The following is a 26,657-nucleotide window of genomic DNA, read 5'->3' on the forward strand; positions in this document are numbered from 1 at the left end:
TTTGAAAAACCTCAGACACGTGGTTCAAAGAAACTTAGTTTGTTTCATTTTGAAAACTTGCGCTGCAGGAAATTAGCGCTGATATCTCGCGAAAAACACTTGAGTACGTGTTCAGATGGGAACTATGAAAATTTATTTAAAATTAACGGATATAGCGCCTTTGGTAAAAATTGTTAAGCTGGGTTCCCACTTGACCGAAAACGTCTGCGCTGCGTCAAAAAATTGAGTTTTACGCGGGCCTTTGACGGCAAGATTTTAGTTCGGTTCACACATACGACCGAATTCAGACCAAAAAGGGTGGTCGACAGGTAGTCACGTGGCACGAGATGGAATTGCGACTCGGAGCCAGAAGAACTTAAGCCTTGACCTTTGATTTTCCCTCTGGTATCTAAATTAGGGAGCTTACTTCTACCAAATGAAGGTCGGAGAGATTCAAAATACAAACACTACAATAGCGACTCGCGATCTAATCCGGTTAAAGAATTGAAACTCAAAAGTTCATAACCCTCAAATGTGGCAATGGCGACTGACGAGTTAAAAAAAAACCTCAAAGTGGCGATGAAAAACTCGCCTATTATGACGTCAACAGAAGCTTCATCCCGAAACGAATTTTGATTGGTTATGAAAATAATTTTACGTAGGCCTCTGCGTCAAAAATAGAACACCAATTCTGTCCGACCGAAAGCTGTTTCGGTCGCGTTCTGCGGAAGATGTTTTACCGCAGAGGTACTTACGCAGTGTTTCCGTCGGTTTTTCGGTCAAGTGGGAACTAAGCTTTAATGATTTTCGCCATATGGATTTAACAAAATGTTCTTTGGCCATTTTTTTTCTCCCTTGGCCTTAAACCAGTATAAGAACCAAAAGCTTTTGTCAGAGATAGATTGGATAGAATGGAGAATAGAGTAATGTGGGCGCGCGTCAAAGTCCCGGACCCCCTTCCACGGGACGGGGGAGGGGTATGAAAAAAGAGGCGGTCATAGTGACAGAGGTAAAAAGAAATTACGTATTTTTCGCCGTCCCCGTCAGCAAATGTAGTTTAAGTGGGCCAATAAGATAATTTAAACTTTTCATTACGTGTTGGAGGGGGGGCTCTATACTGGCCTATGAGTCGGACTGAAGTAAATACTAACCGTTATACATTCCTACTTCTGAAATTAAATCTATCCCTGCTTTTGTAGAGGAAATTCAAGACTTTTTTTTTATTTTTTAGTTTTTTGTTCCACGATGGGGAGCTAGGACGTCTGGGCCGAAAGCTGATGTCTCCTACTTTGAAAGTATTAAATGGGAGAACATTGAATACAGGGTGGGCGATTGCGTTTACCTAATGTCAGATGTTTACACGTTTAACTATACGCCAGAACCTCCGAAGATTGAGAAGTTAAAGGATCTTTCGGTAATTATATTATTTAATTTGTTTGCCAGTCCTAATAAGACATTTAAACAGCTGGGCGACGCGAACTTTTCCGAGAGTAGAATGATAGGGGGTGCGAGCCGAGTAAAGAGCTTTTAAAAATTTCGGTTTGGAGTCAGGGTTGGCAAAAACCCGGGAAAAACTAGTTTTTGCCGGGACACGTGGAAAAAACCGGTAAAAACCGGCAAAAACGGAAAAAACCGGCAAAAACTAAATTCATGGTTACAAAGTGGTAAACTAGCGAGTTTTAAGTGCATTTTCGTGATGTTTGTTATTGTTATGTTAGAAAAATAACAATAGTATTTTTAATTTTTAAATTTGAGGTGGTTATTACTCTATTAATTTTTAGTATTCAAATTTGCCAGGTTTTTCGCGAATATTTAACGAATAATTAGTCAAATACTTTACATAGCAACTGGAAAAAACCTTAAAAAGTGGAAAAAACCGCGGGAAAAATGGTTTTTGCCACCGGTTTTAACCTGGTTTAAACCGCGCGGTAAAAACCGCGGAAAAATTAGTTTTTGCCACCCGGTTTTTACCAGGTAAAAACCGCGGTTTTTTCCACCCCTGGCAAAAACTTGCCAACCCTGTTTGAAGTGTCTAGCCGAGTCTTGATTGTCTCTAGCCTTTTCACTAGTCAAAATTATTCATCCGAGTAATGTTTCATCTTCAGATTAGTTATTCGTTTACAACTTCAAAAGCATCTTCGCGTACATTTTTAGACTATTGATTGCCCCTAACTATTAGTTTCCCTCTAAAAAAGATAATAAATCTCAAACTGGTTGTGTTTCATTAGCTATAGCTCTAGGCTTGAGATATTTCGATTTCAAAAACTACGTGCACCAGAAAGGTCTTGAACTTTGGCTTTTGAGGCTTATTCGAACCTAGGCTTAAGCAGTACTCGCGCAGGGTTATGTTATTGAATTAGCACTGGCTCGACAGTAGCGTGAATTGCTCGATTCGGCTCGAGTGGAGTAGAATTAGCGCTGGCTCGACAGCAGCTCGATTCGGCTCGAGTGGAGTAGAATTAGCGCTGGCTCGACAATAGTTCGACTCGGCTCGAGTGGAGTAGAATTAGCGCTGGCTCGACAGTAGCTCGATTCGGCTCGAGTGGAGTAGAATTAGCGCTGGCTCGACAGTAGCTCGATTCGGCTCGAGTGGAGTAGAATTAGCGCTGGCTCGACAGTAGCTCGATTCGGCTCGAGTGGAGTAGAATTAGCGCTGGCTCGACAGTAGCTCGATTCGGCTCGAGTGGAGTAGAATTAGCGCTGGCTCGACAGTAGCTCGATTCGGCTCGAGTGGAGTAGAATTAGCGCTGGCTCGACAGTAGCTCGATTCGGCTCGAGTGGAGTAGAATTAGCGCTGGCTCGACCGTAGCTCGATTCGGCTCGAGTGGAGTAGAATTAGCGCTGGCTCGACCGTAGCTCGATTCGGCTCGAGTGGAGTAGAATTAGCGCTGGCTCGACCGTAGCTCGATTCGGCTCGAGTGGAGTAGAATTAGCGCTGGCTCGACAGCAGCTCGATTCGGCTCGAGTGGAGTAGAATTAGCGCTGGCTCGACAATAGTTCGACTCGGCTCGAGTGGAGTAGAATTAGCGCTGGCTCGACAGTAGCTCGATTCGGCTCGAGTGGAGTAGAATTAGCGCTGGCTCGACAGTAGCTCGATTCGGCTCGAGTGGAGTAGAATTAGCGCTGGCTCGACAGTAGCTCGATTCGGCTCGAGTGGAGTAGAATTAGCGCTGGCTCGACAGTAGCTCGATTCGGCTCGAGTGGAGTAGAATTAGCGCTGGCTCGACCGTAGCTCGATTCGGCTCGAGTGGAGTAGAATTAGCGCTGGCTCGACCGTAGCTCGATTCGGCTCGAGTGGAGTAGAATTAGCGCTGGCTCGACCGTAGCTCGATTCGGCTCGAGTGGAGTAGAATTAGCGCTGGCTCGACAGCAGCTCGATTCGGCTCGAGTGGAGTAGAATTAGCGCTGGCTCGACAATAGTTCGACTCGGCTCGAGTGGAGTAGAATTAGCGCTGGCTCGACAGTAGCTCGATTCGGCTCGAGTGGAGTAGAATTAGCGCTGGCTCGACAGTAGCTCGATTCGGCTCGAGTGGAGTAGAATTAGCGCTGGCTCGACAGTAGCTCGATTCGGCTCGAGTGGAGTAGAATTAGCGCTGGCTCGACCGTAGCTCGATTCGGCTCGAGTGGAGTAGAATTAGCGCTGGCTCGACCGTAGCTCGATTCGGCTCGAGTGGAGTAGAATTAGCGCTGGCTCGACCGTAGCTCGATTCGGCTCGAGTGGAGTAGAATTAGCGCTGGCTCGACAATAGTTCGAATCGACTCATGTAGAGTAGGAACACAGGGTTGCCACGGGTCAGGGTCGGGTCGGGCAAAATTAATTTCAAAATTTTCCGGGTCGGGTCGGGTTTTTATTTTAATTTTTTTTTCGGGTCGGGTCGGGTCGGGCTAAGTTTATAATTTTAAAGTTGGACTAGGGCCGGGTCGGGTCGAAAAGAAAGTCGACCCGACTCGTCTCTGCTTGCAAAGAATAAATTGAAAAGTTTTAGTTTCTGGAAAAAGTTTAATAAGAGACCACGCTTATTTGGTTATCTGTTAATGTTAATTTAAATTTTTTAAAAATTGTAACCTTGAATAATTCCAAGTCAAATGTAAAAATATAAAGTTGTGATAATTTCGTTTACTATTGGTTGTTAATCTGAACTGCTTATTACCTCTCCGAGTGACGATGACGTCACGGTGAGGTACTACACTGGACGTGTCTGTGTCACCGCGTTCGCATTTGGCGAAACGGAGCGAACGTGTTCGCAGATAGCAATATTATCTTCTCCTCCATCATCATCGTTAGGAATAAGAAGTACGCGGAGATCGGCTAGGGTTACGAGAAACGTCTAGCCTCCCAATGGCAACTCCCCCAAAGGTTCACGCAATTGCGGCTCTTCTTATCATTTATAGCATGAATTTATATAACTATGAATATACAGCTCTGTCATATGCCCCTTATATCATGTCGATTTGGTTTGGGTGTTACCCTCCTAGCTTTGACGCGTTTTGCGTAGCTCTAATAGCCAATCACGAGACAAGAGGAAGTGACGTTTCGAATTTACACAACCCCGGACTCCCCCTTCCTTCTCCCGCTCCTAACACTAGCAGACACGTGACTGATGTCTCCTTTCGCTAAGCCCCGCCCAAACCTTATCGAGAGGTTAGACAGCGTAACGCAGCTGTATATTCATAGTTATATAGATTCATGCTTATAGTAAATTAATTCTGGATCCAAGCGAATGAAGGAGCAAAGAGCTGTCACACTAGGCGAATTAAGTTGCGAACTCTCCAAAATTTAAGCGGCGTCATAGCTGTAAGGGGTGCTATATTGGCGGGAAAATCAGAAAACTGGGCTGGTTTGTCTTCTTTTAATAATTGCCAATGGATGTTAGAATGATAGAAAGAAGAAGATGCTCGCATCGCAATGGCGTAGGATTTTTGTAGCTAGAACGTGAACTTAATCCACCAGCCAATAGTTGCGAATGACTCCGACAACATTTGGGAGTTTATTGCAAATGGTGGGTCCTTATATTCGGAAGAACGACGCAATTTTAAGAGAAAGCATTCTACCAGGTAAACGTCTTGTTCTTGCTTAAAGATAAGGCCAAGTATGTTTGGATGAACGAAAGAAAATAAAATCTTCTTTGGTCGCTTGAAAATAGATTTTTGCGCGATAATAGATAAGAGGGCTGAGCAGCGAATAAAAAGGCCTCCTACCCACCCACATTTTATACGGGCAAAGCTGACCTATTCGTTCCGGGCGAAAGGGGTGAGCGAATGGCCAAAACTATGTCCGAATAGGCCAACGGACGAGCGAACAGTTCATGACGGGCTATTCGCTTCTCCGTTCGCCAGGTGTGAACCAGGCTTAAGACATCGATGTCATCTTCTAGTTTGATGCCGGTTACTGAACGCAGCCATTGTAAATGTAATAGTTAATGTCAATCTCGCGCCTCAACACGCTGCTATTTTATGCTGATACGAGATCTAAAGGTGGAATCATAAGAAAATAATATATAGCTCCCTAGGGTTTTGGGAACACCCTGTCTATACCCTTAAACAAGCACCCAAATTTTAAGTTCACAAAAGAGGGGGCGTGTAGCTAGATTTTACAGGAAATTCGCCAAACTTCCCAATCCTTTCGGACGATAATCAATATTTTCACAATGGTAAAATTTTTAAATTAATAAGGTACCGTTGTATATAAAAATATGACCATAATAAAAAAAATTTTTGGAGTAAAATTTAAAATTAATAACAAAGAAAAGGAAATTTAAAATAACTAAAACAAGTTAACTAAATGATGGAGGGCTAAAATTTAATGGACGATTTTCGAGAAACTGTCTCCAGCAGTTTGCGAATGGTTTTTTCCGCATGCGAATAAGATTTTAGTTCCTAATCGGGATCATTTACATTTAATTAATTATTATAAGACAGGCAAGCTAGAAGGCACATTTTAATTCAATTACCCGTTTTTCACAACTGCTCTTTTCGGCCGAGATCTACCATCATCGCGAAATTTCGACCGCCATCTACCATTATCGCGAAATTTCGACCGCGATCTACCATTATTGCGAAATTTCGACCGCCATCTACCATTATCGCGAAATTTCGACCGCCATCTACCATTTTCGCGAAAATTATGTTCCATAAGTTTGTCACTGGTAACTCAGAGCTTGTCATGAAATGAGTCAGGTAGGTCATAGATTCAGGGTAAAGCGACATACGCCTGGTAAGGCGTTGCCAAAGGCTTAGTAATGCAGACTAAATAGGACTAGATGGAAGTCCCACAAAATTAACCACCGAGTGTAGACTCAGTTCTGGCTTGTCGTTATCGAACTAGCTCGAGCTGCAAGTCTCTTAGTAGCATTACGAAACATAGATGGTGTCATACTTATGGAACATATCACTTATAAACTTATGATTTCACTAAACGAGAAAAATCAAGTGAACTTACCAAAATCAGCGTAAAGTTTCCTATCCTCTCTAATGCGAATCCGTTTCTTACTAACTTGCAGATCGATTTTACGCAAAATCAAACTCATGGCATCAGATTGGAATATCAATTCTCCGATGTGTATAGTTTCAACGAAAGTGGTTCTTTGTCGCCAGTAGCTCCTTTTTGGAGGCTTTTAACCCAAGTATTCGAAATTTTCACTGCAATATTAAATATGTCTACATAAATTAACATTATTAAAATAAAATCATTTAAAGCCAATTATCGATGGATTTTTGACTTAAATTTATTTACACCCTAGAAATTAATCGATTATTCGGTCAAATTGAATAATTTATTTAAAACCCATTAATCGGTTATTCAGTCAAATTGAATAATTAATTTAAAACCCATTAATCGATTATTCAGTCAAATTAAATTATGTATTAAAACCCGATTAATCGATTATTTAACCAAATTAGATTATTTCTGAAGGACAGAAATTCGTCTGTCGTCTGATACATTACATATTTTTGGCTTTTGTAGAAGAAAAGAGGAATTTCTTCCCATTACTCCCCTCCACGAATCACGAGTTAAGCCTAGCTTCCGACGAAAAGGAATAAATAAGGTGGATTGATTTGCCATGACGTACTTGCTTTTTTGGAATAAATCGCCAAAATTGAAAAGTTACCTTTTTCTTCATTGACTGAAAGGCCATCTGGTGGCGTGAAAATGTGATTCAACCATCGGACGAAAACTTTCTCTTCCTTCTGTTGCCATTGTTTTCACAGCCCGGTGAAGTCTACCCCGGGTGAACATAGCTTCCAGGCTATTTCCACCCTACCATGTGACTAACCCTTGTTTTATGTATTTTCCAAAAGTACGCCATACATTTAAAGATTACGCACTGTATGGAAATTATTACGAGAAGTTTACAAAACATGTAAATAACGCTAGAAAACCTAAAACAACTTATACTATAAGCTATTTTTGGACACCATAGGTTAACTTTAGACCACGTTAGGATTATTTTGGACACTAATGACATTTCGGTAAAAACGTGCTTTTAAAATTAAACCATAGAAACTGTTCATGTTGGGAGAACTTTTGAATACATAAAAAGATCCTTATAGTTATTGGATGTTTCACTGTTCTGGTTTGCAGTGAGTTGAAAACACTTTTTTTGACCCAGTGTATATCAACGTCATATTATCTATATTTTTGCTCATTGTTACAGGGTTCATACAACTTTTGGAAAACAAGTTTCCCTGAGATTTCCAGGTTTTTGCCCATATACTTCCCATGTTTTTCCCGTATATGGAGTATCCTACGGAGCAAATGTTAACGAAGGAAGGGGGGGGCAAATATGACTATAACATACTCAAAGGACATCCCCGTATCTCTAATACCAGAGTTATGAGCCTCCAAAGTTTAGTGTAATGTTAATTCTATGGAGGAGATGTTTATGTCTTACCACGTTTCAGAACGCCATAAGCTGCCGTATTGGTGTGTTTCAGCTTTCCTTCTGCATTTAACCCACCAGTATGGCCGTATAAATTATCTCACAAATCTTATCTTCTCCCCCAAGCAAAAGCTCTACGATGCTAATATGAAAAAACGCAATAAAAGACAGAAATATAATCCGGAAGAGAAGTTTAATTTTCTAAAAAATCTAGTAAAAGAGTTTCACGAAACTCCAAAGCAAGGTGAATAATATTTATTTACCTTGTTATTTGGAATGCTATAATTTACACTAAATTCCTTGACAACTCTAGATGCAAAAGAACAAGTTCTGGCAAATCTAAGCAATTTTGCATATGATCCAACCAATTTCAAGTTTTTAAATGATTTGAAAAGCGATGTTACTTTTCACACGTTTCCTGTTGAACCTGAACTGCGACAACATTGGCTGAAAAACATCGCTCGAAAGGATTTCGAACCGGCCAAGTAACGCTTAAGGCTGATTTACATGGTTTCTAAAAATCTGCTTGTGCGTGAACTTTTTGCTAGTGACAGAGCTTGAGATTTTTTTATTTACGTTTTTACAGGCCCAAGCGCAAGCTTCAAGCTTTTTGATTTACATGCTTTTAAAAATATATTTTAAGATATAACTTGAAATTGTTCAGATTTTCGTTAGGCCTAATGTTTCAAACTCTTCTTAAGCCTAATGTTTCAAACTCTTCTTAAGCCTAATGTTTCAAACTCTTCTTAAGCCTAATGTTTCAAACTCTTCTTAAGCCTAATGTTTCAAACTCTTCTTAAGCCTAATGTTTCAAACTCTTCTTAAGCCTAATGTTTCAAACTCTTCTTAAGCCTAATGTTTCAAAATTTTGCTAAGCCTAATTTTTCAAACTCTTGCTAAGCCTAATTTTTCAAACTCTTGCTAAGCCTAATGTTTCAAAGTTTCGCTAAGCCTAATTTTATAAATATGTGTTTGGCCTAATTATTCAAATATTTGTTTGATATTCATAACGTCAATTCGGTACATTTGCCATTTCAAAGAGGCCTAATATCCAGTTAAAATTTTCTCAAAATGATTAAAAACGGAAATTTCATTGATGGCGGTAGCTTTTTTTTTGGCGCTTGCTAGAAAAAAACCAAATTCGTTTTGGTTGCGGATTGAGCTTGTTAAAAACCAAACCAAGGAACAAGCGAAGCTACAAGCAGTCATGTAAATGGCCGAGCTTGAGCTTGTGCAGAAAAGATTTCAAATATTTCAAGCAAAATCCTGTTTTTACGAGCTACAAGCGCGCATGTAAATGAGCCTTTAGGGTTTACAGGGAAATAAATTTAATTGCTTGTATCTTATTTTCTACTGAAGATGGATGCGTACGTGGTTCCACTTTGAAATTACTTTATACGCTCTTTCAAATAGAAAATAACAAATTAGCTAGGAATTTTACTTAAGGAATATATTTTATTTAAAAGAAAGACGCTAATCATTATTTTTGTAAATAGGTGGAGGCAAAATCGGTTGAACACGTTAAAAAACTCAATAAATAAAAATAAAATAATTTAAAAATAAAATAAAATAAGCTAATCATTATTTTTGTAAATAGGTGGAGGCAAAATCAGTTGAACATGTTAAAGAACTCAATAAATAAAAATAAAATAATTTAAAAATAAAATAAAATAAGCTAATCATTATTTTTGTAAATAGGTGGAGGCAAAATCGGCTGAACACGTTAAAAAACTCAATAAATAAAAATAAAATAATTTAAAAATAAAATAAGCTAATCATTATTTTTGTAAATAGGTGGAGGCAAAATCAGTTGAACATGTTAAAGAACTCAATAAATAAAAATAAAATAATTTAAAAATAAAATAAAATAAGCTAATCATTATTTTTGTAAATAGGTGGAGGCAAAATCGGCTGAACACGTTAAAAAACTCAATAAATAAAAATAAAATAATTTAAAAATAAAATAAAATAAGCTAATCATTATTTTTGTAAATAGGTGGAGGCAAAATCGGCTGAACACGTTAAAAAACTCAATAAATAAAAATAAAATAATTTAAAAATAAAATAAAATAAGCTAATCATTATTTTTGTAAATAGGTGGAGGCAAAATCGGCTGAACACGTTAAAAAACTCAATAAATAAAAATAAAATAATTTAAAAATAAAATAAAATAATTTAAAAATAAAAATAATTTAAAAATAAAAATAATTTAGAAATAAAAATAATTTAGAAATAAAAATAATTTAGAAATAAAATAAAATAATTTAAAAATAAAATAAAATAATTTAAAAATAAAAATAATTTAAAAATAAAAATAATTTAAAAATAAAAATAATTTAAAAATAAAAATAATTTAAAAATAAAAATAATTTAAAAATAAAAATAATTTAAAAATAAAAATAATTTAAAAATAAAAATAATTTAAAAATAAAAATAATTTAAAAATAAAAATAATTTAAAAATAAAAATAATTTAAAAAAATAATTTAAAAATAAAAATAATTTAAAAATAAAAATAATTTAAAAATAAAAATAATTTAAAAATAAAAATAATTTAAAAAAATAATTTAAAAATAAAATAAAAGTAAGCTCCAAATCTTCCAGGAGCCTTACAATAAAAATAAATTAAAAATAATTTAAAATTAATTTAAAAAAAATAAAAGTAAGCTCCAACTCCTCCACGAGCCTTACAATAAAAATAAATTAAAAATAATTTAAAAATAAAATAAAAGTAAGCTTGCAAGATGACGCCTGGCTCTATTCCATCGCCGCTCATCGTGAATGTTTTCCCGGACGAAGTTTGTCCGTACGCGAAGATGGTTCCGTTGAAGACTGAGTTGACCACGTCTTTGCACAACTCCTTATAAACATCCAAGTTGCTTTCCACGTCGGAGAAGACGCGATCTGACAGAGTTTCATCGTCAAAAACGAGTCCCTCCCTCGCTTACCATCCAAGCCACGCTTACCAAAAACATACTGCGTCCCAGGAATGAGGCAATCGTTGGAATCCAGTTGATGAATCTCATTGCGCGGATTTACTTTCCAATTAACGGAAACGTTGCTGTTTTCTCCCTACGCAAAGTTTAATAGTTAAAGGGGGGTTCCACGATCTAACTAGGTCGGACTGTTAGGAGTTGACGCTTAAAACATGAATGGCTGAAAGCGCGACTCTCATTTGGTTAGAAAGAAACTAAAATAACAAAATTGGGAGCTTTCAGTTGGAGGAGGAGCCGAGTCTCGTGACAAAATTTACGCTGCCATATTGGTGGGTTTAAAGCGAGAACGAAGCTGAGACCACCCAATATGGCTACCAGAACAGCGGTAAGACTTGGGAGTGTGTGACGTACTACCAACGCCTACGTTATCAGGGTAAAAACGGCTAAATTTTAGCTCGCACATTCAAAATACAGTTTTATCAATAAATATCATTTATTCAAGGTTAATTATAGGATAATTTGTTAAAGTTATGATGCGTAAATTAATTAAAATATATATTTTCCATGTTTTTCTATATTTTACCCTTCATATTATAGGTTGGGTTATGTTATATTTTTAGATATATCGTGGCTAGGAAGAAGGAACTGGTGGGGTTTTTATGGCTATGAAAATATCGATTAAAATAGTTTCCGCGACTTAAATGTAATTAATTATCATATAATTAACATCAAGAAATTAATTGGAAAAACTGTATTTTGATTAGTGGTCTGAGATAAAACTTGATAATAACAAAAACAGGCGCGCATTTAGCAGCACATCATAAAACCTTTCTGAATTTAGCACGCGTTGTATTGAAGACGAAGAACACTAACTTACCTTTCTATTATCAAGACAGGATTGCGGTCGTCCTTCTACCAAGGCTTCTACTCGCTATTAAACTCATGCAGAGGCTGCAGCAGAGCACCCAAAATAAATCTTCGCTTTGACGACGCCATAATTAAACTTAACTTTATTAATTAAATATTCGGCAAAAATATTTTTATAGTAAATTTCACACGTCAAATCGATAACTAAACTCTATCACGACCGGTTTGCCGTTTTTATATTCAATCGCCTCCGAATGCGCGTGGCTTCAAAGAGAGTATAGGGGAGGAGTGGAAAGAGGGGCAAAACTTGTCTCGCTTTTCTACCGCGCATCTTCAATGCGCAGTACCGAGGCATTTCCGTTTGAGACATTAAATGGTATCGTAGGTGGCGCTATTGAGCCGGAAACTCCCTCGTACCGCTAGCCTTGCCGCTAGTATAATTTAAGCGAGACATAACTATTTACGCTTGTGGAGCGGGGGAGCTTCCACTCCTCCCTTATATTCTCTGTGGTGGCTTTCGCGAATCTTATTGGTCAACAAATTTTCAATCTTTATAAATGCAGGGATGGAAATAACCTGCGAGGGAAATAAGGCCGTGGTGCAGGGCAAATGATTAATGATCAGTGGCCAATGTCCCGTGTATTGTGCTTATTTCCGGTCCGGAAGCTGCGTGATCGAGTGGACCGTGCCGGTGTACAGTCTGTCTGCTTCTATCATTTTTCCTTGAAGGAGAGAGAGAGACTCCCTTATCCCTGATTTTTCTGTTTTCATTTTCTCTCTTTTTTGGCAGTCTGAGTCTGAGCACGTGGTCCGAGTCTGCCGTCTGCATCTGTCAGTGACAGTCACCAGCGCAACTTCATTTTTCAGCGAATTATCGTTTGACATTTTCGATTATTACTTCTTTTTTGCGCGTGTATTTATTAATTTTCAGACACAATTTTAGTAGCCATCGGTTTCTTTAAAAATTTAAATCAAGAATAAAATCTTGATCAGATTTTTCAAAAATTTTTACACTAAGCCTTGGATTTCTTGAAGTTCTTTAAACTTAGTTCTAGTTGCAGTTTGTACGCCAGTGTTTCCGACTTTGAAAACATGGCAGTTAAAGGCGCTACCCTTCATGGATTCTATGGAGATTTTGGATTTTGTTGGCTGCAAACGTCATAAAGTAAAAACCAGACCTTTTTTGCGAAACTGAACTCAATCTCATAGCGCTTTTAATATTTGCAGACGATACATGATTTTAGAACAGCTTATTCTATTAAATTTGCTCCTGGTTTGTTCAAAATTCGAGCTCAGCTATATTTAATATTTTTACTAAAATTAAAAAATTCCATAGCTATATCTCCGGCGCGAGTACGTAAATGTTTCCGGCGAGTACGTCAATTTTTCACAGTCCCCCCCCCCGGCTTATTTTGCAAGATTGAGTGCAGAATGCGTTAAGCAGATAGCGGCTTCAATGAGGGTAAGTGAGTGGATTTTGAAATTTTCAAAAATTTTTTTAACCAACTTGCGGCGGCCAAATAATTTTTTAACTATTTTTGTCGGACTCCCCACAGTCTAATTAACTAGAAACCATTGTTAGTTGGGTGGGTCACGTAAAGTGCAATCCTACCCCTTTTTTTGTGAAACTGAACTCAATCTCATAGCGCTTTTAATATTTGCAGACGATACATGATTTTAGAACAGCTTATTCTATTAAATTTGCTCCTGGTTTGTTCAAAATTCGAGCTCAGCTATATTTAATATTTTTCCTAAAATTAAACGTGTAATTTAGATTATTACGTTTATCGAGCGAAAGTTTTGGAGCCACTTTTATTTGAAAATCCTAACCCAAACCACCCCATGTATAAAGAATGGGTGAAGTCTGTGGGTTTAGAGTAAGAAAATAATCCTTTTACTATTGAAAATAAACGTAATAACTCGTCTTATTTGTAAAATTCTTTGATTTAGTGACAGTTTAAATTTTGATGACCTAATTAGTTTTGTAAACTTCTTCAAACTAGTGGCAAAAGCGATTGGTCCAATTTTATTGGTAAGAAGGGAAAATTTTTATAATTTAATATTAATTGCAAATCTGGGGAAATTCTATTTAAGTTGTTTAAATGCGCGTCCACCGAGTGCGAGAAAGTAGAGACTCGGTGGGTCGAGCTTATTTCGAAATGTCAAAGCGTAAAGAAGTTTCATTTGGACAAAGCCTCGAAATTAATTAAGAGATGACGCTTCATATGAGATCACAAGGTAAGGCGCAAAGTATAATAATTATAAATAATTGTGATTAAAGCTAAGGTTTTAAAGGAAATATTCAACAATATCCCGTGAAAAAGAGATTGAAACAGCCTATATCATCTGCACTTGCGTTTGTAAGTTCATTTCTCCCAATGTTTCGTTTAATGTTTTACATATCATGAACATTTTTCAGTTTTTGATGAAAATTTAAAATGTAGCGATTTAACACCGCAACAAATGGTAATTATAATACGCTTTTTGTTTTTTTTAAATAATGGCGTAACAATTTTACATTTGGTATTAGACATTGAAAGAGCGAGGTAATGATTCTTTCAAAGCGAGAGATTATGACACGGCTATTGAAACTTACTCAAAACTCATTGGAGAAAAGTAAGCGAGCGCTCCTATTCTATACTAATAAAGGGTTGCCACGGGTCAGGGAAAACCCGGAAAAGTCAGGAAATTTGAAAATGGGCTAAGAAGGTCAGGGAAAAGTCAGGGAATTTTTAAAATTTCAGCAAAGTCAGGAATTTGATTTTAGTTGGTAAAATTTCTGGGGATAAGTCTTTATTGAAAAAATAATGAAATTTGGTTCTGAAAATTCCGTGGCAACCCTGTAATAGAGCTAATCAATAACTGACTAATTAAGTGTTAAATGTTTTTAGCCAATATTGCGATATAATTGATAGCAATCGAGCTGAAGCTTATCTTCGACTAGGGAAATATGGGGAAGCCGAACTGGATGCTACGAGGGCCATTATTTTAAATCCACACATGTGCAAGGTAAATTAAGTGTCGATGGGCACAAACTAGAGGTGTGCGAGTCCCAATGTTTAGGTGTGCGAGTCCAATTGCGAACATTTAATTTAAAAATAATACCTTCGAAAAGGCGGCAAAATATCTAGAACTATCATAAGTCAGTGTGTAGAAGCCTACGATTCTAGTTCTAGGTTTAGTTAAAGTACCAACGTGGAATAGAACGCGTACTGCGCGTGGCAATACATAGTTTACAGGCGTGGAGGATTCATACCATTTGCACAAGGAGACCTGGCAACTTAGAGTGTAAAATAGCAGACGATTTTACACTCTAAGTCGCTTGGTCTCCTTGTGTTAGTGGTAGGAATCCTCCACGCCTGTAAACTATGTATTGAATCCTTTGCTAACCTAGTGTAACTGCGCCTGCACTGACAAGCGACAACGCAGCCACGGACTTTTATCGCGCGTGTCAACTAAAGCGTTGTGTAGTGACATAGCCTACTAGATCATGCCTGCTAAATGCATGATCGAGTGGTCTATGGTACTTACTGAAAGACGTCGTAATCTTGACCCCTCGCGAAGAAATGGACTAACCCGACAAAAATTAAACTAGGCCTAGTTTAAAGAAAAATGAGACTCGCATAGGGGAAAAATGAACTCGTTGAGTAGTGTTACTGAGCTACTACTAAGTACTCAGACTCGGACTCGCGTGTGAATGATGCGAGTACTCGCGCAAGCCTAGCGCAAACCAATCTGAGATTGGTATCAGTCACTGATATTACATTTAATATCAGATTTTTACGTTGCAGTGACATCAGCTGGTAATCGTCATATTTTTTTTTTCTTTTTTTAAGCTTACAAAAAACTGGCATTAGCCTATGAAGGGCAAAGAAAGTTGGATCAGGTCTTTGTCACTGTGGGAGAAAGTGAAGAACTTTGTCCCGATTTAGGAACATGCCGTTATCATGTGGATATTCTTCTTTATTCACGTACTCTTCGCGAAAAATGTAATTTGGTTTTCTTTATTAGAACTGTTCACGAGCCGCCAGGTTCTACTTAAATTTGGATATTTAAAATTTTTCAGTGATGTCTTCCGGTAGAAGTTTTCCTGAGAACGATGAAGTATCTAAAAATGTCCCGTCTTCCATGCCTGAATTAATAGACGATTCGGACGAAGGTGAAGGAAAGCCAGCGCTTCCCAGAGATAAATCGCTACCACTTCTTAAGCTAGCTCTGGAAGATATCTCGAAAATTTTTGCCCAAATAGTTCTACAAGATAAAGCCCAAGCGGTCCTGGAAGATAAAGCCCAAGCGGTTCTGGAAGATAAAGCCCAAGCGGTTCTGGAAGATAAAGCCCAAGCGGTTCTGGAAGATAAAGCCCAAGCGGTTCAGGAAGATAAAGCCCAAGCGGTTCAGGAAGATAAAGCCCAAGCGGTTCAGGAAGATAAAGCCCAAGCGGTTCAAGAAGATAAAGCCCAAGCGGTTCAAGAAGATAAAGCCCAAGCGGTTCAAGAAGATAAATCCCAAGCGGTTCCGGAAGATAAATCCCAAGCGGTTCCGGAAGATAAATCCCAAGCGGACCCGGAAGATAAAGCCCAAGCAGTTCTACAAGATAAAGCCCAAGCGGTCCTGGAAGATAAAGCCCAAGCGGTTCTACAAGATAAAGCCCAAGCAGTTCTACAAGATAAAGCCCAAGCGGTCCTGGAAGATAAAGCCCAAGCGGTTCTGGAAGATAAAGCCCAAGCGGTTCTGGAAGATAAAGCCCAAGCGGTTCTGGAAGATAAAGCCCAAGCGGTTCTGGAAGATAAAGCCCAAGCGGTTCTGGAAGATAAAGCCCAAGCGGTTCTGGAAGATAAAGCCCAAGCGGTTCTGGAAGATAAATCCCAAGCGGTTCTGGAAGATAAATCCCAAGCGGTTCCGGAAGATAAATCCCAAGCGGACCCGGAAGATAAAGCCCAAGCAGTTCTACAAGATAAAGCCCAAGCGGTCCTGGAAGATAAAGCCCAAGCGGTTCTACAAGATAAAGCCCAAGCAGTTCTACAAGATAAAGCCCAAGCGGTCCTGGAAGATAAAGCCCAAGCGGTTCTGGAAGATAAAGCCCAAGCGGTTCTGGAAGATAAAGCCCAAGCGGTTCTGGAAGATAAAGCCCAAGCGGTTCTACAAGATAAAGCCCAAGCGGTTCTACAAGATAAAGCCCAAGCGGTTCTACAAGATAAAGCCCAAGCGGTTCTACAAGATAAAGCCCAAGCGGTTCTACAAGTTAAGCCCAAGCGGTTCTACAAGTTAAGCCCAAGCGGTTCTACAAGATAAAGCCCAAGCGGTTCAGGAAGATAAAGCCCAAGCGGTTCAAGAAGATAAAGCCCAAGCGGTTCAAGAAGATAAAGCCCAAGCGGTTCAAGAAGATAAAGCCCAAGCGGTTCAAGAAGATAAAGCCCAAGCGGTTGAAGAAGATAAAGCCCAAGCGGTTGAAGAAGATAAAGCCCAAGCGGTTGAAGAAGATAAAGCCCAAGCGGTTGAAGAAGATAAAGCCCAAGCGGTTCAAGAAGATAAAGCCCAAGCGGTTCCGGAAGATAAATCCCAAGCGGTTCCGGAAGATAAATCCCAAGCGGTTCCGGAAGATAAATCCCAAGCGGACCCGGAAGATAAAGCCCAAACAGTTCTGAAAGAAAAGTCATTAGAAAATGCCCAAGCACTTGAAGCTTTGTTGCTAAAATGTCCAAGCGTTTGAAAAAGCCCAAATTGTTCTTGAAGTGGGAGAGTGTAAAGAAGATGAAGAACAAGATGTTCCTTGCAATAACAATACAGTGACGTTATTGAAATCATTCAGAAACAAAACTAAACGAGGATCAGAGTTCTTATTGGCTAATAACGAATGTAGCGCCGTGGAAGAGTACGAAGAAGCTCCAACTATCGCGGACTCATTGGTTAGTTAAACTTCTTATTTACTTAAGTTAATTTTTTGAAACTTGGGAATTTTTTCTTTACAAAAAAGATTTGCTTACTTTAAAATACGCCCTTGGAATTTCTCACGCTGCTGGAGATTTTCAAGTAATTAACTTAATTAATTTAATTGTTATATTATTAATAATTATTAATTTAGAGTAATGATCATTACTTTGAAGATATTGGAAAAAACCATAATCACCATGACTTTCCAGCTGTATTTTACGCAACCGGATTGGTTCTAATCAAATTGTTTCGGTAAGTATTTTAAAAATATTTATCAGGTCGAGGGGGGAAGGGTAATTTAAGAGAATTGGCCAAAAGGGAAAAATGTGAGGGAATTTCAAAACAGGAAGCAAAACGTTATAGAATTATCTCAGAATCCTTTGTGTGACGTCACCCATGCTATTTGCCCATAAAACCAAAGCGGTACCAAACATGGCCGCCCACTGCTAAAGCTAAGCCTGTGACGTTTAACCTAGGAACTGACGTCACGAATGAGATAGCTCTATTGAATTTAATAGACCAAAATTAATGATTTTAAAAATAGGCCTAATTTGTTTGAGATTTTAGGGATTTTGTTAGGGATTTTAAAATAGGCCTAATGTGTTATGAATTGTAAAATAGGCCTAATGTGTTAGGGATTTTTAAAAAGGCCTAATGTGTTAGGGATTTTAAAAGTAGGCCTAATATGTAAGGGATTTTAAAAGTAGGCCTAATGTGTAAGGGATTTTAAAAGTAGGCCTAATATGTAAGGGATTTTAAAAGTAGGCCTAGACGAAGTCTCCCATCCGTTAGATATTTTAAAAGTAGGCCAAAGATGTTACCAGATTTTAAGAATAGGCCAAAAATTAAAAGGGATTTTTAAAACAGGGCAACTAGGTCAGGAATGTTAAAAATGGGCCTTGAATGTCTGGGGATTATTAAAGGGCATGCGAATTAAAATTTCATATCATATTTTACCACGAAAGTGGTATTACGTTACACTTTCGAGTCTCTACTTTCAAAATATCAAGTTTTTAATATAATTGAACCATAGTTTTTATAATTTTAAAATCCATTGAAAAATCACGAAAACTCAATCTCGATAAATCAACAATTTGGTCTTGTCGAGCTTGTTCGCCAATTTTATGACAACACTATGACGCGAGGAAAAAAAGCGCGGGAATCATATACGCGTCTCGATCTTCTCGCCAGTCTAAACTCTGGGTCTGATAGCGGAGAGAGTGGCACCATCTCACGTGAAAAATATATCTGTGACGTCAGACTACGGGAAACGTTTTAGCCTTTCTTAAAACGTGGCCTACGTTAATCAAGGCCTGTGCGCGGCGCCGATTTTTATTTTTTGTTTGGCAATTTAAGTTGCCAAATTCTCTCACCTGAGGCGCTATTAGCTGGATGGCAGCCCATAGAGCCCCATACTAAGCGACTAAACAACCAATGTTAAGCTTACTTCCCCCTTTTCAGCCCCGAAATGGAGGGGGGCTGTGAAAAATACCGAGTCAAATCCCGGAAAACGCTAGCGCCATCTAGACAAAATAAGACGTTAGCTGCTTCAGTCTTTAGAACGTTGAATCCCCTATATGACCCCAACTATCCGGTTTGCTACTATCTTCCGCTAGATGGCGAATTAACAAGTATTTTTCAACCTTCTCCCTCTGCCATCCGTCCTTCAGTATTGGTTCGTCCATGTGTTCATTTTCTCGCGCTCGGAATTTTAAATACTCATTTTCGCGCGCGTTTCGGTGCAGCCATCAATGCGATCTCGCGGTAAAGTAGGGAGAAAATAAGAAGTCGCGTTTCTTAAAAGTCGCCCCCTTCGAAGCCATCGCGCACAGGCCTTCATTAACGTAGGCAACGCTTAAAAAGAGGATTTCAAATCATTTCATTATTGCAAAATAACCAGAAATCGGAGAATTAAAAGCTTGATATTTTTGAATTCACAGAAATTAATTCTATCTTTTGTTTTATGAATCAGAGGTTGTTTTTCAAACGAACCTTGTCATTCGCTTTAAAATGGCCCATGACATTAACATCATTTGGTGTATCAGGGGAAAGTACAGGGAAATGTCTGGGAAAAAGCAGCTAGGAATTTGGAAGTGGAATTATCAGGAAACTCTCTTATCTAATTTTTAACGCGTATTTTTAATTTCTCAGTTTTGACGAAGCGCTTCTACCTCTAAAACATTGCCAGGAACTGATTAAAAACGTTTCAGTCTTAAAGCAATACGATTGGCCAGACGAAACTTCAATCAAGGAGAGACTCGAGGTTAGTTCTCATTTCTAGGTATAAATATATTTCTACGCTGGCTTGGAATAGTTATAATGGTATTTGTCACGCTTTAGGAAAAAACTAATCAACAAATAAACCATTATAGTATTCTAGCGTAAAAATAAACACGGGTAAAAGTTAAATAGAAAGTCCAACAAACAAACATTTTATAGCTTCGTTTTCAAATATGGCCACGGGAATGAGTAAAGGCGTGTTTTCAATCAAGATTTTTTGAACAAAAATTAAGCTTTTGTTTCAAAAGTAGCAGCGGAAAGCCGAAGCAAAAAATCTTGGTGTTTTCAAACAAGCTTCAAATTCAGCTTTGCGTCTTTTCAGGCTTTAAACCTTAGAGAAGCAGATATCTAAATGAGTTTGATATTTGCTTCTCATTTTGTTTAAGCGCTAGAAGTGTCGTCAATCTTGATTCACCAATTAGATTAAAGCATACAGTCTCCATGGTTACAACTATCTGCGTGTTTTTTACATTAAAGGCAGCTAGTGTTTCGGCGCGTTCAGTTTTGCTACGGGTTTAGGACTTTTTTCGAAAAGAAAATGACGTCGACACACATGAAAATGTAATTTATAAATAAGTCACGCCCACTTGTAATTTTTTATTCATTTGAAGCTTGTTTGAAAACGATACGAGTTTCAGCTTTTCCATTTCAATTTTTTATCTTCGAAAGCCCGTCAAAAGTTCCCAAAAAAGCCAAGTTGATTGAAAACGGGCCTTTACATTAACCAGGGTTAGTTTCAATTTAATTATTTATTATCATTTTAATTAGGGTTTTAGGTAATGCACGTCGCGTCTTAGGGGAAGGGAAAATTGCTGCACTTACCAAGTAAAAGGCGCAATTAGGTTATTCTAATTTTAGTTTCACAAATCATTGTTTAAAGGTATGTTCATGTACGTTGTTGGAGTTAATTAGTGTTTGAATTCTAGTTTATCAAGGTCACTTGAAATATCAATTTGAAGCACTGTTTTAAATAGAGTTGCTACGGGTCAGGAAATTTGAAAATTGACCCAAAGGTCGGGGAATATTAAGAATTTCAACAAAGTCAGGGAATTTGATAAAAGTTTGTTAAAATCTCCGCGTTTATGTGACGTTTTAAACGCCGTTTTAGCGAGATCACACGTGACCAGGCACTGAAATCGAGGAGTGTGAAATCTGCTGTGTTTTACGTTAAATATTAATATTCGATTTAATCGAATTTGTTCTCTTTATCTTATATTTAGAGCAATAACAATTTGGCCTAAAAATATCAGGGAAAATCTTATAAAAGGGTTAGGGAAAAGCTGGAAAGTCAGGGAATTTGAATGTGAAAATATCAATTCAAAGTGCTGTTTAATGTTAGGGTCGAGTGCGTTGGGGACGATGAATAGAGTCTGTATTTTTTCTGGTGTATCAAGGTCTTTTGGAACATCAATTTGAAGGGCTTTTTAGACTGGACTTTGTATCTGGTAATATTTAGATACGCAAAGGTCACAATCGAGATACGTTAGATTAGGTTTAGGGGTGTGCGGGTAGTGATTTTTCAATTTCGAATCGGGTTCGGGTAATCAAAAATATTGTTTTCGGGTATCGGGGCGGGTACCCGAATTTTTGTCGGGTATTCGGGTAATTAGGCTTAGCCGAAAAATGGTTGTCGGGTATAAAAAGTTAAGACAAATAGTTATCGGGGTGGGTACCCAAATGTTTTTCGGATAATTAGGGTTAAATAAATAGATACTTCCTTCAAAAATTCCTTTCAGTACAATATTTTTACAGTTATATCTGAATTGAAGTCAATTTTAGGTTCTTCAATGTATTATATTTTTTAATTTATTTCTTTGCGATGCTTTCTCTAACTTTTGGTTCCGCTTTCTCCTTAACTCTTAGTCTTATTTCAACACAGAATACTGGCAATGGGATGATATAGGTGTGTCGCGCTGCGTGCGGTGATTCTAGTCTTTCTCAGAAAGAAACTATCACCTTACGTGAACCATATTTTACCTTGAAACAGTGTTTCCAGGCATTTCTTCATTCTTAAAAATTCCGATTCTTTTTAAACTGGACAGTGGGTGGTCCTCTTTCACCTCTGATTCCTATTTTCGTACCCGCGAATAACCCGACAACCGTTTCGGCTTGACACGGGTAATGGGGGGGAGTATTTTTTACTACCCGAGTAGTTTCGAATAGTTGGAAAAGTCATTGTCGGGTATCGGGTCGGGTACCCGCCCCGATACCCGAACGGGTAATCTTCGGGTATCGGGTACCCGCACACCCCTAATTAGGTTTCATTTAATGCGTAATTTCATTGAGGTCATAGTGCCTTAATTTTCATAAATTCGATTTGTGGTGAGCCCTAATTTGTATAATTTAGCGGCTAATGTAACTTAATCTGAAACTGTCAATACTATCAAAAGTATATAGAATAAAAACGAAAAGTACACTTTAATTGAAATTAGCTCGCGCCATGTAATATGAGAAGCCCTCCATTTTTCCAGAATAGTGTTGACCCCCTCAGCTGCGTATGATTACCTTCCCGACCTACCATAGGGAAAAAGCAATGAATAGGCTCATAAAATAGCATAGCTATAGTACCAAAAATGAATGTTCGGATCGCTAGCTTCATGTACTACTTTCTCTAAATCTATGACATAAAGGTCTTCCCTAATTGGTTAATTCCTGTAGGCGGTTGAGCGGAGGGTAGTTTGATTCTCAGTTTACATATCGTCTACAGTCAAAGGCAGGGAATTGTTAATGAAGGGTACTTTTTGTTTTTATATCTATATACTTTTGATACTATTGGGCCAGGCAATCTGGTTTCCGTTTTAACACGAAACATCTTTTTTTCGCGTCGATTGCCTTCCAATAATCCTAAATAATTTCTTTATAGGAAGAGCTTTCCGAGCTAATATACAAGTGTCGTTACGCTCCGAAACCTGACGCAGTTTGTCGTTTAAATTCTTGTCCCTACACTAGCAACATCTATAACACTGACCCCAATATCAGAGGTTGCTACCAATTGTTTTGCACTGGAAATTGCCACGTGGAATATCATTTTCAATGTTGGAGGCGTGTTCGAGACGAAATGGGCAAAACTGAAAAAGTAAGGGAAACGTCTGACGAGGTCGACCAACATCAAACTTTCTCTTTTAAAAAAAAATATTAATCTTCGCAGGATTTTTTGGATAATTCTTGCCCTACACCCGACTGCGAAAACGTAGTTTACCTAATCCAAATTATTTCCAAAAATGGCGAAATTCAAAATACCGTAAGTAATCTATATCTAACCACAAACTTCACCAAGGCTTAAGCGGCAAGGCCTAGTGACGTTTAAAATAAAACGTTTCATTTAAAATATGATCTCTAACGAGCTAGTCTAACCTCAGACCACCAAACTCATGGACTGGAGACAGCTACTCCTCAAAAAAAAAAAAAAAAAATTGCGCGAATTTTCCTTGGGTTTGGTGAAAAACTTCCAACATCCGCCGCCACAGCGCTAGTGTCAGGCGTTGATCTAAGCAAATCTAGCTTCAGTTGCCTATTCATGGGTCAGGTGGTCAGTGTTTCCACTTTGCGGCGAAAAAGTCCGTTTTCGGCGAAAATCGAGTCTCTGAGCGCCAAAATATTGAAGAGCGGCGAAAAGGCGAAAATGCGGCGAAAACCTTATAAAACGGCGAAACAAGCGGCGAAAACTTTATTTAGATTTTTTATGGTTCTGTTCGTTTCATCACACATTTTTCTTTAGTTTTTGTAATATCTAGTAATATCTATAAAAGCCCCATCAAACAATTTTTCCTATGTAAAAGCGCGTATCAGGAATTTTCGGCTTTTTAGCTCGAAAAACAAAAGGAGTCAGCTTTTAACATGACCATTTTTTGACCCTTATTTTAAAAAATTTGGTTCATATTTCTTGAAATTTAAATGAGATGTGAAAATTAAAAGCGAAAATTTCTGATTCGGGTTTTACATAGCGTTTGCAGCCCAAGTCCTATAGAGTGGGCTGTGGTTGGACCAATAAAAAGAGAAAAAATTAGGGGATTTTTTGCGGCGAAAATCTACTATAGATGGGGCGAAAAACAGCACTTTTGCACCTAAAATGGGCGAAAATCCTAACCTTCGAGTGGAAACACTGCAGGTGGTCTGAGGACCGTCTAACCACTAACTTCACCAAGGCTTAACTGGCAAGGCCTAGTGACGTTTGATTTAAAATATGATCTGTCTAACCACTATATTAACTATGGGGGTGCGAGCGCTGGATTTTCAGTTTCGAGCCTTGAAATTTTTTTCTTATGGAGCTCTCGATCTTTAAGGTTTAGTCAAAAATCGGGTTTCGAGCCTTATCGAGCTTTCAAGTTGGTGAAAATCAGATTTCGAGCCTAAAAAATGTTCTTCTTTTTAGATAAGACGACTTTTGATTATTCTAGCAAGTTTCAGAAGGAACTAATTGCCTTTAACCTTATGCTAAGTTTGCTAAGACAGAATCACGAAAATAAATAAAAACAAGTATCAAACAGCCTTTAGTTTTTTGTCGGCGGGAAAAATGGCGCCGATTTCCTCCAACAACGCTGCTTACGTAGGATGATTGAATAATTTCTTTGCCTTGCATCATGCGCATCATGCGTGCTTCGAATAACTCAAACTAAGAGCCAATCAAAAGTCGTCTTATATATCGGACCTGGTTCTGTGTCACACCATTTCAAGAGCTAATAAGAATTAAGCTTACTTAAAACCCTTCGCAGATTTTATAGGTAGGATTTCGCGCATCCAGGGTTTTTGAGAGATGGTTGGGAATTCAATTTTGGCTACTCGGCTCGATCGAGTACTCGAACCTTTTCGAGCACTCGCACATGCCTAATATTAACTAAGGCTAAGTGACATATTTGTTTTTTTTTTTAGTTTGAAAGCGCTATTCATGGAGAGGAAGACGGAGACTCGAAGTATTAAGAAGCGTAAAAAACTCGAGAAAGTAAAAAAGCCGTTGAAGGATGGTGAGAAAGAAGCTCAATATGATCCCGAAGATGAGGATGAAGATGATCAACATAACCCTAACGCCACTGAGTGGAAAGATGTTCCAACGGAGACCACTGCTGAAAAGGAAAATATTCCCCTTAACAACGAACATTAACCAAATCAAATCATTTATGATTGTAAGTTTACTATTTTTTGTTTTTACCTTACTCCCACTGATGAAATATGTAAATTAAGTCCTGAAATTAGAGCCCAATTTAGGTGCATTAGTATTACCATTAGTTTATAAGTAGAGGTGTGCGGTTAACCGTTTCAATCGAATAATTCGATCGAATACCGAACCGAATTATTCGATAAGCCCATTTTCACTATTCGATACGAATATCGAATGCCGACCTGACTTTTCGGTTAAGTTCGACAAAAGAAATATAGGTCCTAGGCACAAGAGAGACCCACCTTATTTTAAAAATTATCATTCCAATTTAATTTGTCTCCAATCAAAAACTACCCTCATGTGCCTAGGAAAATTTTAAGAAACACTTGGCCCATAGCCGACTTGTATTAATAAAGGCCTATAGGTGATCCTCGGTTTTTTTTCTGATATTGGCAATGGCCGTAGTGATCTGCCGCCGCTAGATGTCGTTCTTAGGGGGAAAATTTTGTGGCGGGAAATTCAAAACGAAGGAAAATGCCAATAGGAGAAAGCTTACTTTTTGCCTTGAGGTTGGGTTTTTTTTGAAATAAAGTAAGGCAGTTTGTTTTAGAAGTAATACATTTACTTGATAACAATATATTTGTCTTTATCTCATTTATAGTGCGTTTAGTAAAGTATTTTTTCTACTTTTCTATCACAGTACAATGTAATACTTTCAAAATAAGTGTTTTGATTAGTACCTAACATATGAAATTTTTTGAATCACATTACAACTTTGCGTATTTTCGGGGGATCATTAGGGTTTGACAAGCTTATCTAACATAATATCACATAAATGAATATATACAGTAGGATTGAAAAAGTTTAGTAACTTAATGCGTTGTTGCATACTTTAAAATACCTAAAGTATTTTGGCGAGGTAGAAACATTAAGGGTTCTTTAACAAAGTCAGATACGAATCCTACGATGATTTATAATTTGCAATTTATTATAGTTTTGATTTGTAATTATAATTTTTTATTTGAGGTTCATATAATTTGGCCAACCCCGTGAATATGTCTATATTTACCAAAACATTACTGGCGTATTTTATGGGGGTGGATACGAAATCTGAGGGAAATACGCGCCTTAACTGCGGAAACAATTGGGTCTGGTGGGACGCTGAAAATGGGGGAGGAATAGGTATATATTAATTTATGTGATATTTTGTTAGATAAGCTTGTCAAACCCCTAATGATCAACTATGCCAAAGATATAAGTGACGTTGAAGAAACAGTCAAAACATACAAATACAAGTCGGCTATGGTTTAAGGGAGAGAACTACCGAACTCCACTACTAACTGTTAACTACTAAAGACTAATGTGAACTGCCACTCGAACTGCATGGCAACCCTGACTTTATATATCCCACGGACAGGCCTAACGCGGTATAGGGGTCGCTCAGGTAGTGCAATAGAACGCCACCTATCCGGCTATTGATAAACTATGAGTCAATAGGCCCAATGCAAAAGATTATGAGCCTGAACGGTAAGCAGGGCCGCACCTAGAGCAAATAGCGCCCGGGGCGAGAGAATATTTGGCGCCCCTAACGCAAAGCAAAAATTGCCAAAATCAGAAAACCTTACAATTAAACTTTTTAGCACTCATTTATGAAAACTTTATTTATAAAAAACTTTTCTAGCCTTAACAG

General features: G+C 38.1%; 3 protein-coding genes, 2 long non-coding RNA genes and 1 pseudogene across 7 annotated transcripts in view; 5 read left to right on the forward strand and 1 right to left on the reverse strand.

Annotated features, from left to right (window-relative positions):
• The window catches only part of LOC149668105 (tRNA-dihydrouridine(20) synthase [NAD(P)+]-like), a 43,807-nt pseudogene that overhangs the window by 14,420 nt on the left and 2,730 nt on the right, over positions 1-26,657 (forward strand). Inside the window, exon 9 of the transcript XR_016367943.1 lies at positions 1,211-1,393. The product of XR_016367943.1 is annotated as a tRNA-dihydrouridine(20) synthase [NAD(P)+]-like (transcript). The remainder of the gene's footprint in view (positions 1-1,210; positions 1,394-26,657) is intronic.
• On the reverse strand, positions 10,540-12,179 carry LOC149668106 (uncharacterized). Its single transcript, XR_016367962.1, has 3 exons — positions 11,672-12,179; positions 10,825-10,930; positions 10,540-10,762 (listed from the first exon to the last, which is right to left on the reverse strand). It is a non-coding gene; the product is annotated as an uncharacterized LOC149668106 (long non-coding RNA).
• LOC149668107 (uncharacterized) lies at positions 12,373-14,127 on the forward strand. 2 transcript variants are annotated; one of them, XM_089840990.1, is made up of 9 exons: positions 12,373-12,826; positions 12,889-12,934; positions 12,998-13,123; positions 13,326-13,371; positions 13,436-13,538; positions 13,612-13,693; positions 13,756-13,899; positions 13,957-14,021; positions 14,081-14,127. In XM_089840990.1, exons 2-7 carry the CDS (start codon positions 12,896-12,898, stop codon positions 13,876-13,878), a joined length of 519 nt encoding a protein of 172 aa, XP_089697116.1. In that variant the 5' UTR covers positions 12,373-12,826; positions 12,889-12,895; the 3' UTR covers positions 13,879-13,899; positions 13,957-14,021; positions 14,081-14,127. The 2 variants fall into 2 exon arrangements, with proteins under 2 accessions (XP_089697116.1, XP_089697117.1); XM_089840991.1 differs by lacking the exons at positions 12,998-13,123; positions 13,326-13,371 and having other exon boundaries at positions 12,374-12,826.
• On the forward strand, positions 13,887-17,087 carry LOC149668108 (uncharacterized). Its single transcript, XM_089841276.1, has 7 exons — positions 13,887-13,899; positions 13,986-14,021; positions 14,081-14,127; positions 14,192-14,277; positions 14,553-14,665; positions 15,498-15,650; positions 15,728-17,087. The coding sequence occupies exons 1-7, from the start codon at positions 13,887-13,889 to the stop codon at positions 16,951-16,953; spliced, it is 1,674 nt and encodes a 557-aa protein (XP_089697402.1). The 3' UTR covers positions 16,954-17,087.
• LOC149668109 (E3 ubiquitin-protein ligase TTC3-like) lies at positions 17,325-23,313 on the forward strand. Its single transcript, XM_089840891.1, has 8 exons — positions 17,325-17,346; positions 17,395-17,571; positions 17,636-17,691; positions 17,744-17,844; positions 19,744-19,855; positions 22,736-22,948; positions 23,021-23,113; positions 23,221-23,313. Exons 1-8 carry the CDS (start codon positions 17,325-17,327, stop codon positions 23,311-23,313), a joined length of 867 nt encoding a protein of 288 aa, XP_089697017.1.
• On the forward strand, positions 23,289-25,476 carry LOC149668110 (uncharacterized). Its single transcript, XR_016367942.1, has 3 exons — positions 23,289-23,398; positions 23,981-24,593; positions 24,742-25,476. It is a non-coding gene; the product is annotated as an uncharacterized LOC149668110 (long non-coding RNA).

The sequence above is a fragment of the Phalangium opilio genome, unplaced genomic scaffold (genome assembly GCF_054372755.1).
Source record: "Phalangium opilio isolate 3A_F unplaced genomic scaffold, DU_Popi_V2 ptg000056l_1, whole genome shotgun sequence".
NCBI lineage: Eukaryota > Metazoa > Arthropoda > Arachnida > Opiliones > Phalangiidae > Phalangium > Phalangium opilio.

Bases quoted from the DNA above. Each gene is read 5' to 3' on its own strand.
- LOC149668109 (XM_089840891.1), top strand. From the start codon at position 17,325: ATGCCCAAGCACTTGAAGCTTT. The intron at 17,572-17,635 runs GTTAAACTTCTT...TTTACAAAAAAG, and splicing joins TATCGCGGACTCATTGGTTA to ATTTGCTTACTTTAAAATAC. The intron at 22,949-23,020 runs GTAAGGGAAACG...TAATCTTCGCAG, and splicing joins AAATGGGCAAAACTGAAAAA to GATTTTTTGGATAATTCTTG.
- LOC149668108 (XM_089841276.1), top strand. The intron at 14,128-14,191 runs GTAATTATAATA...ATTTGGTATTAG, and splicing joins ATTTAACACCGCAACAAATG to ACATTGAAAGAGCGAGGTAA. The intron at 14,666-15,497 runs GCAAGGTAAATT...TCTTTTTTTAAG, and splicing joins TATTTTAAATCCACACATGT to CTTACAAAAAACTGGCATTA.
- LOC149668107 (XM_089840990.1), top strand. From the start codon at position 12,896: ATGATTTTAGAACAGCTTATTCTATTAAATTTGCTCCTG. The intron at 13,372-13,435 runs GTTTGTTCAAAA...CGTGTAATTTAG, and splicing joins TTCTATTAAATTTGCTCCTG to ATTATTACGTTTATCGAGCG. The intron at 13,694-13,755 runs GTAAGAAGGGAA...ATTCTATTTAAG, and splicing joins CGATTGGTCCAATTTTATTG to TTGTTTAAATGCGCGTCCAC.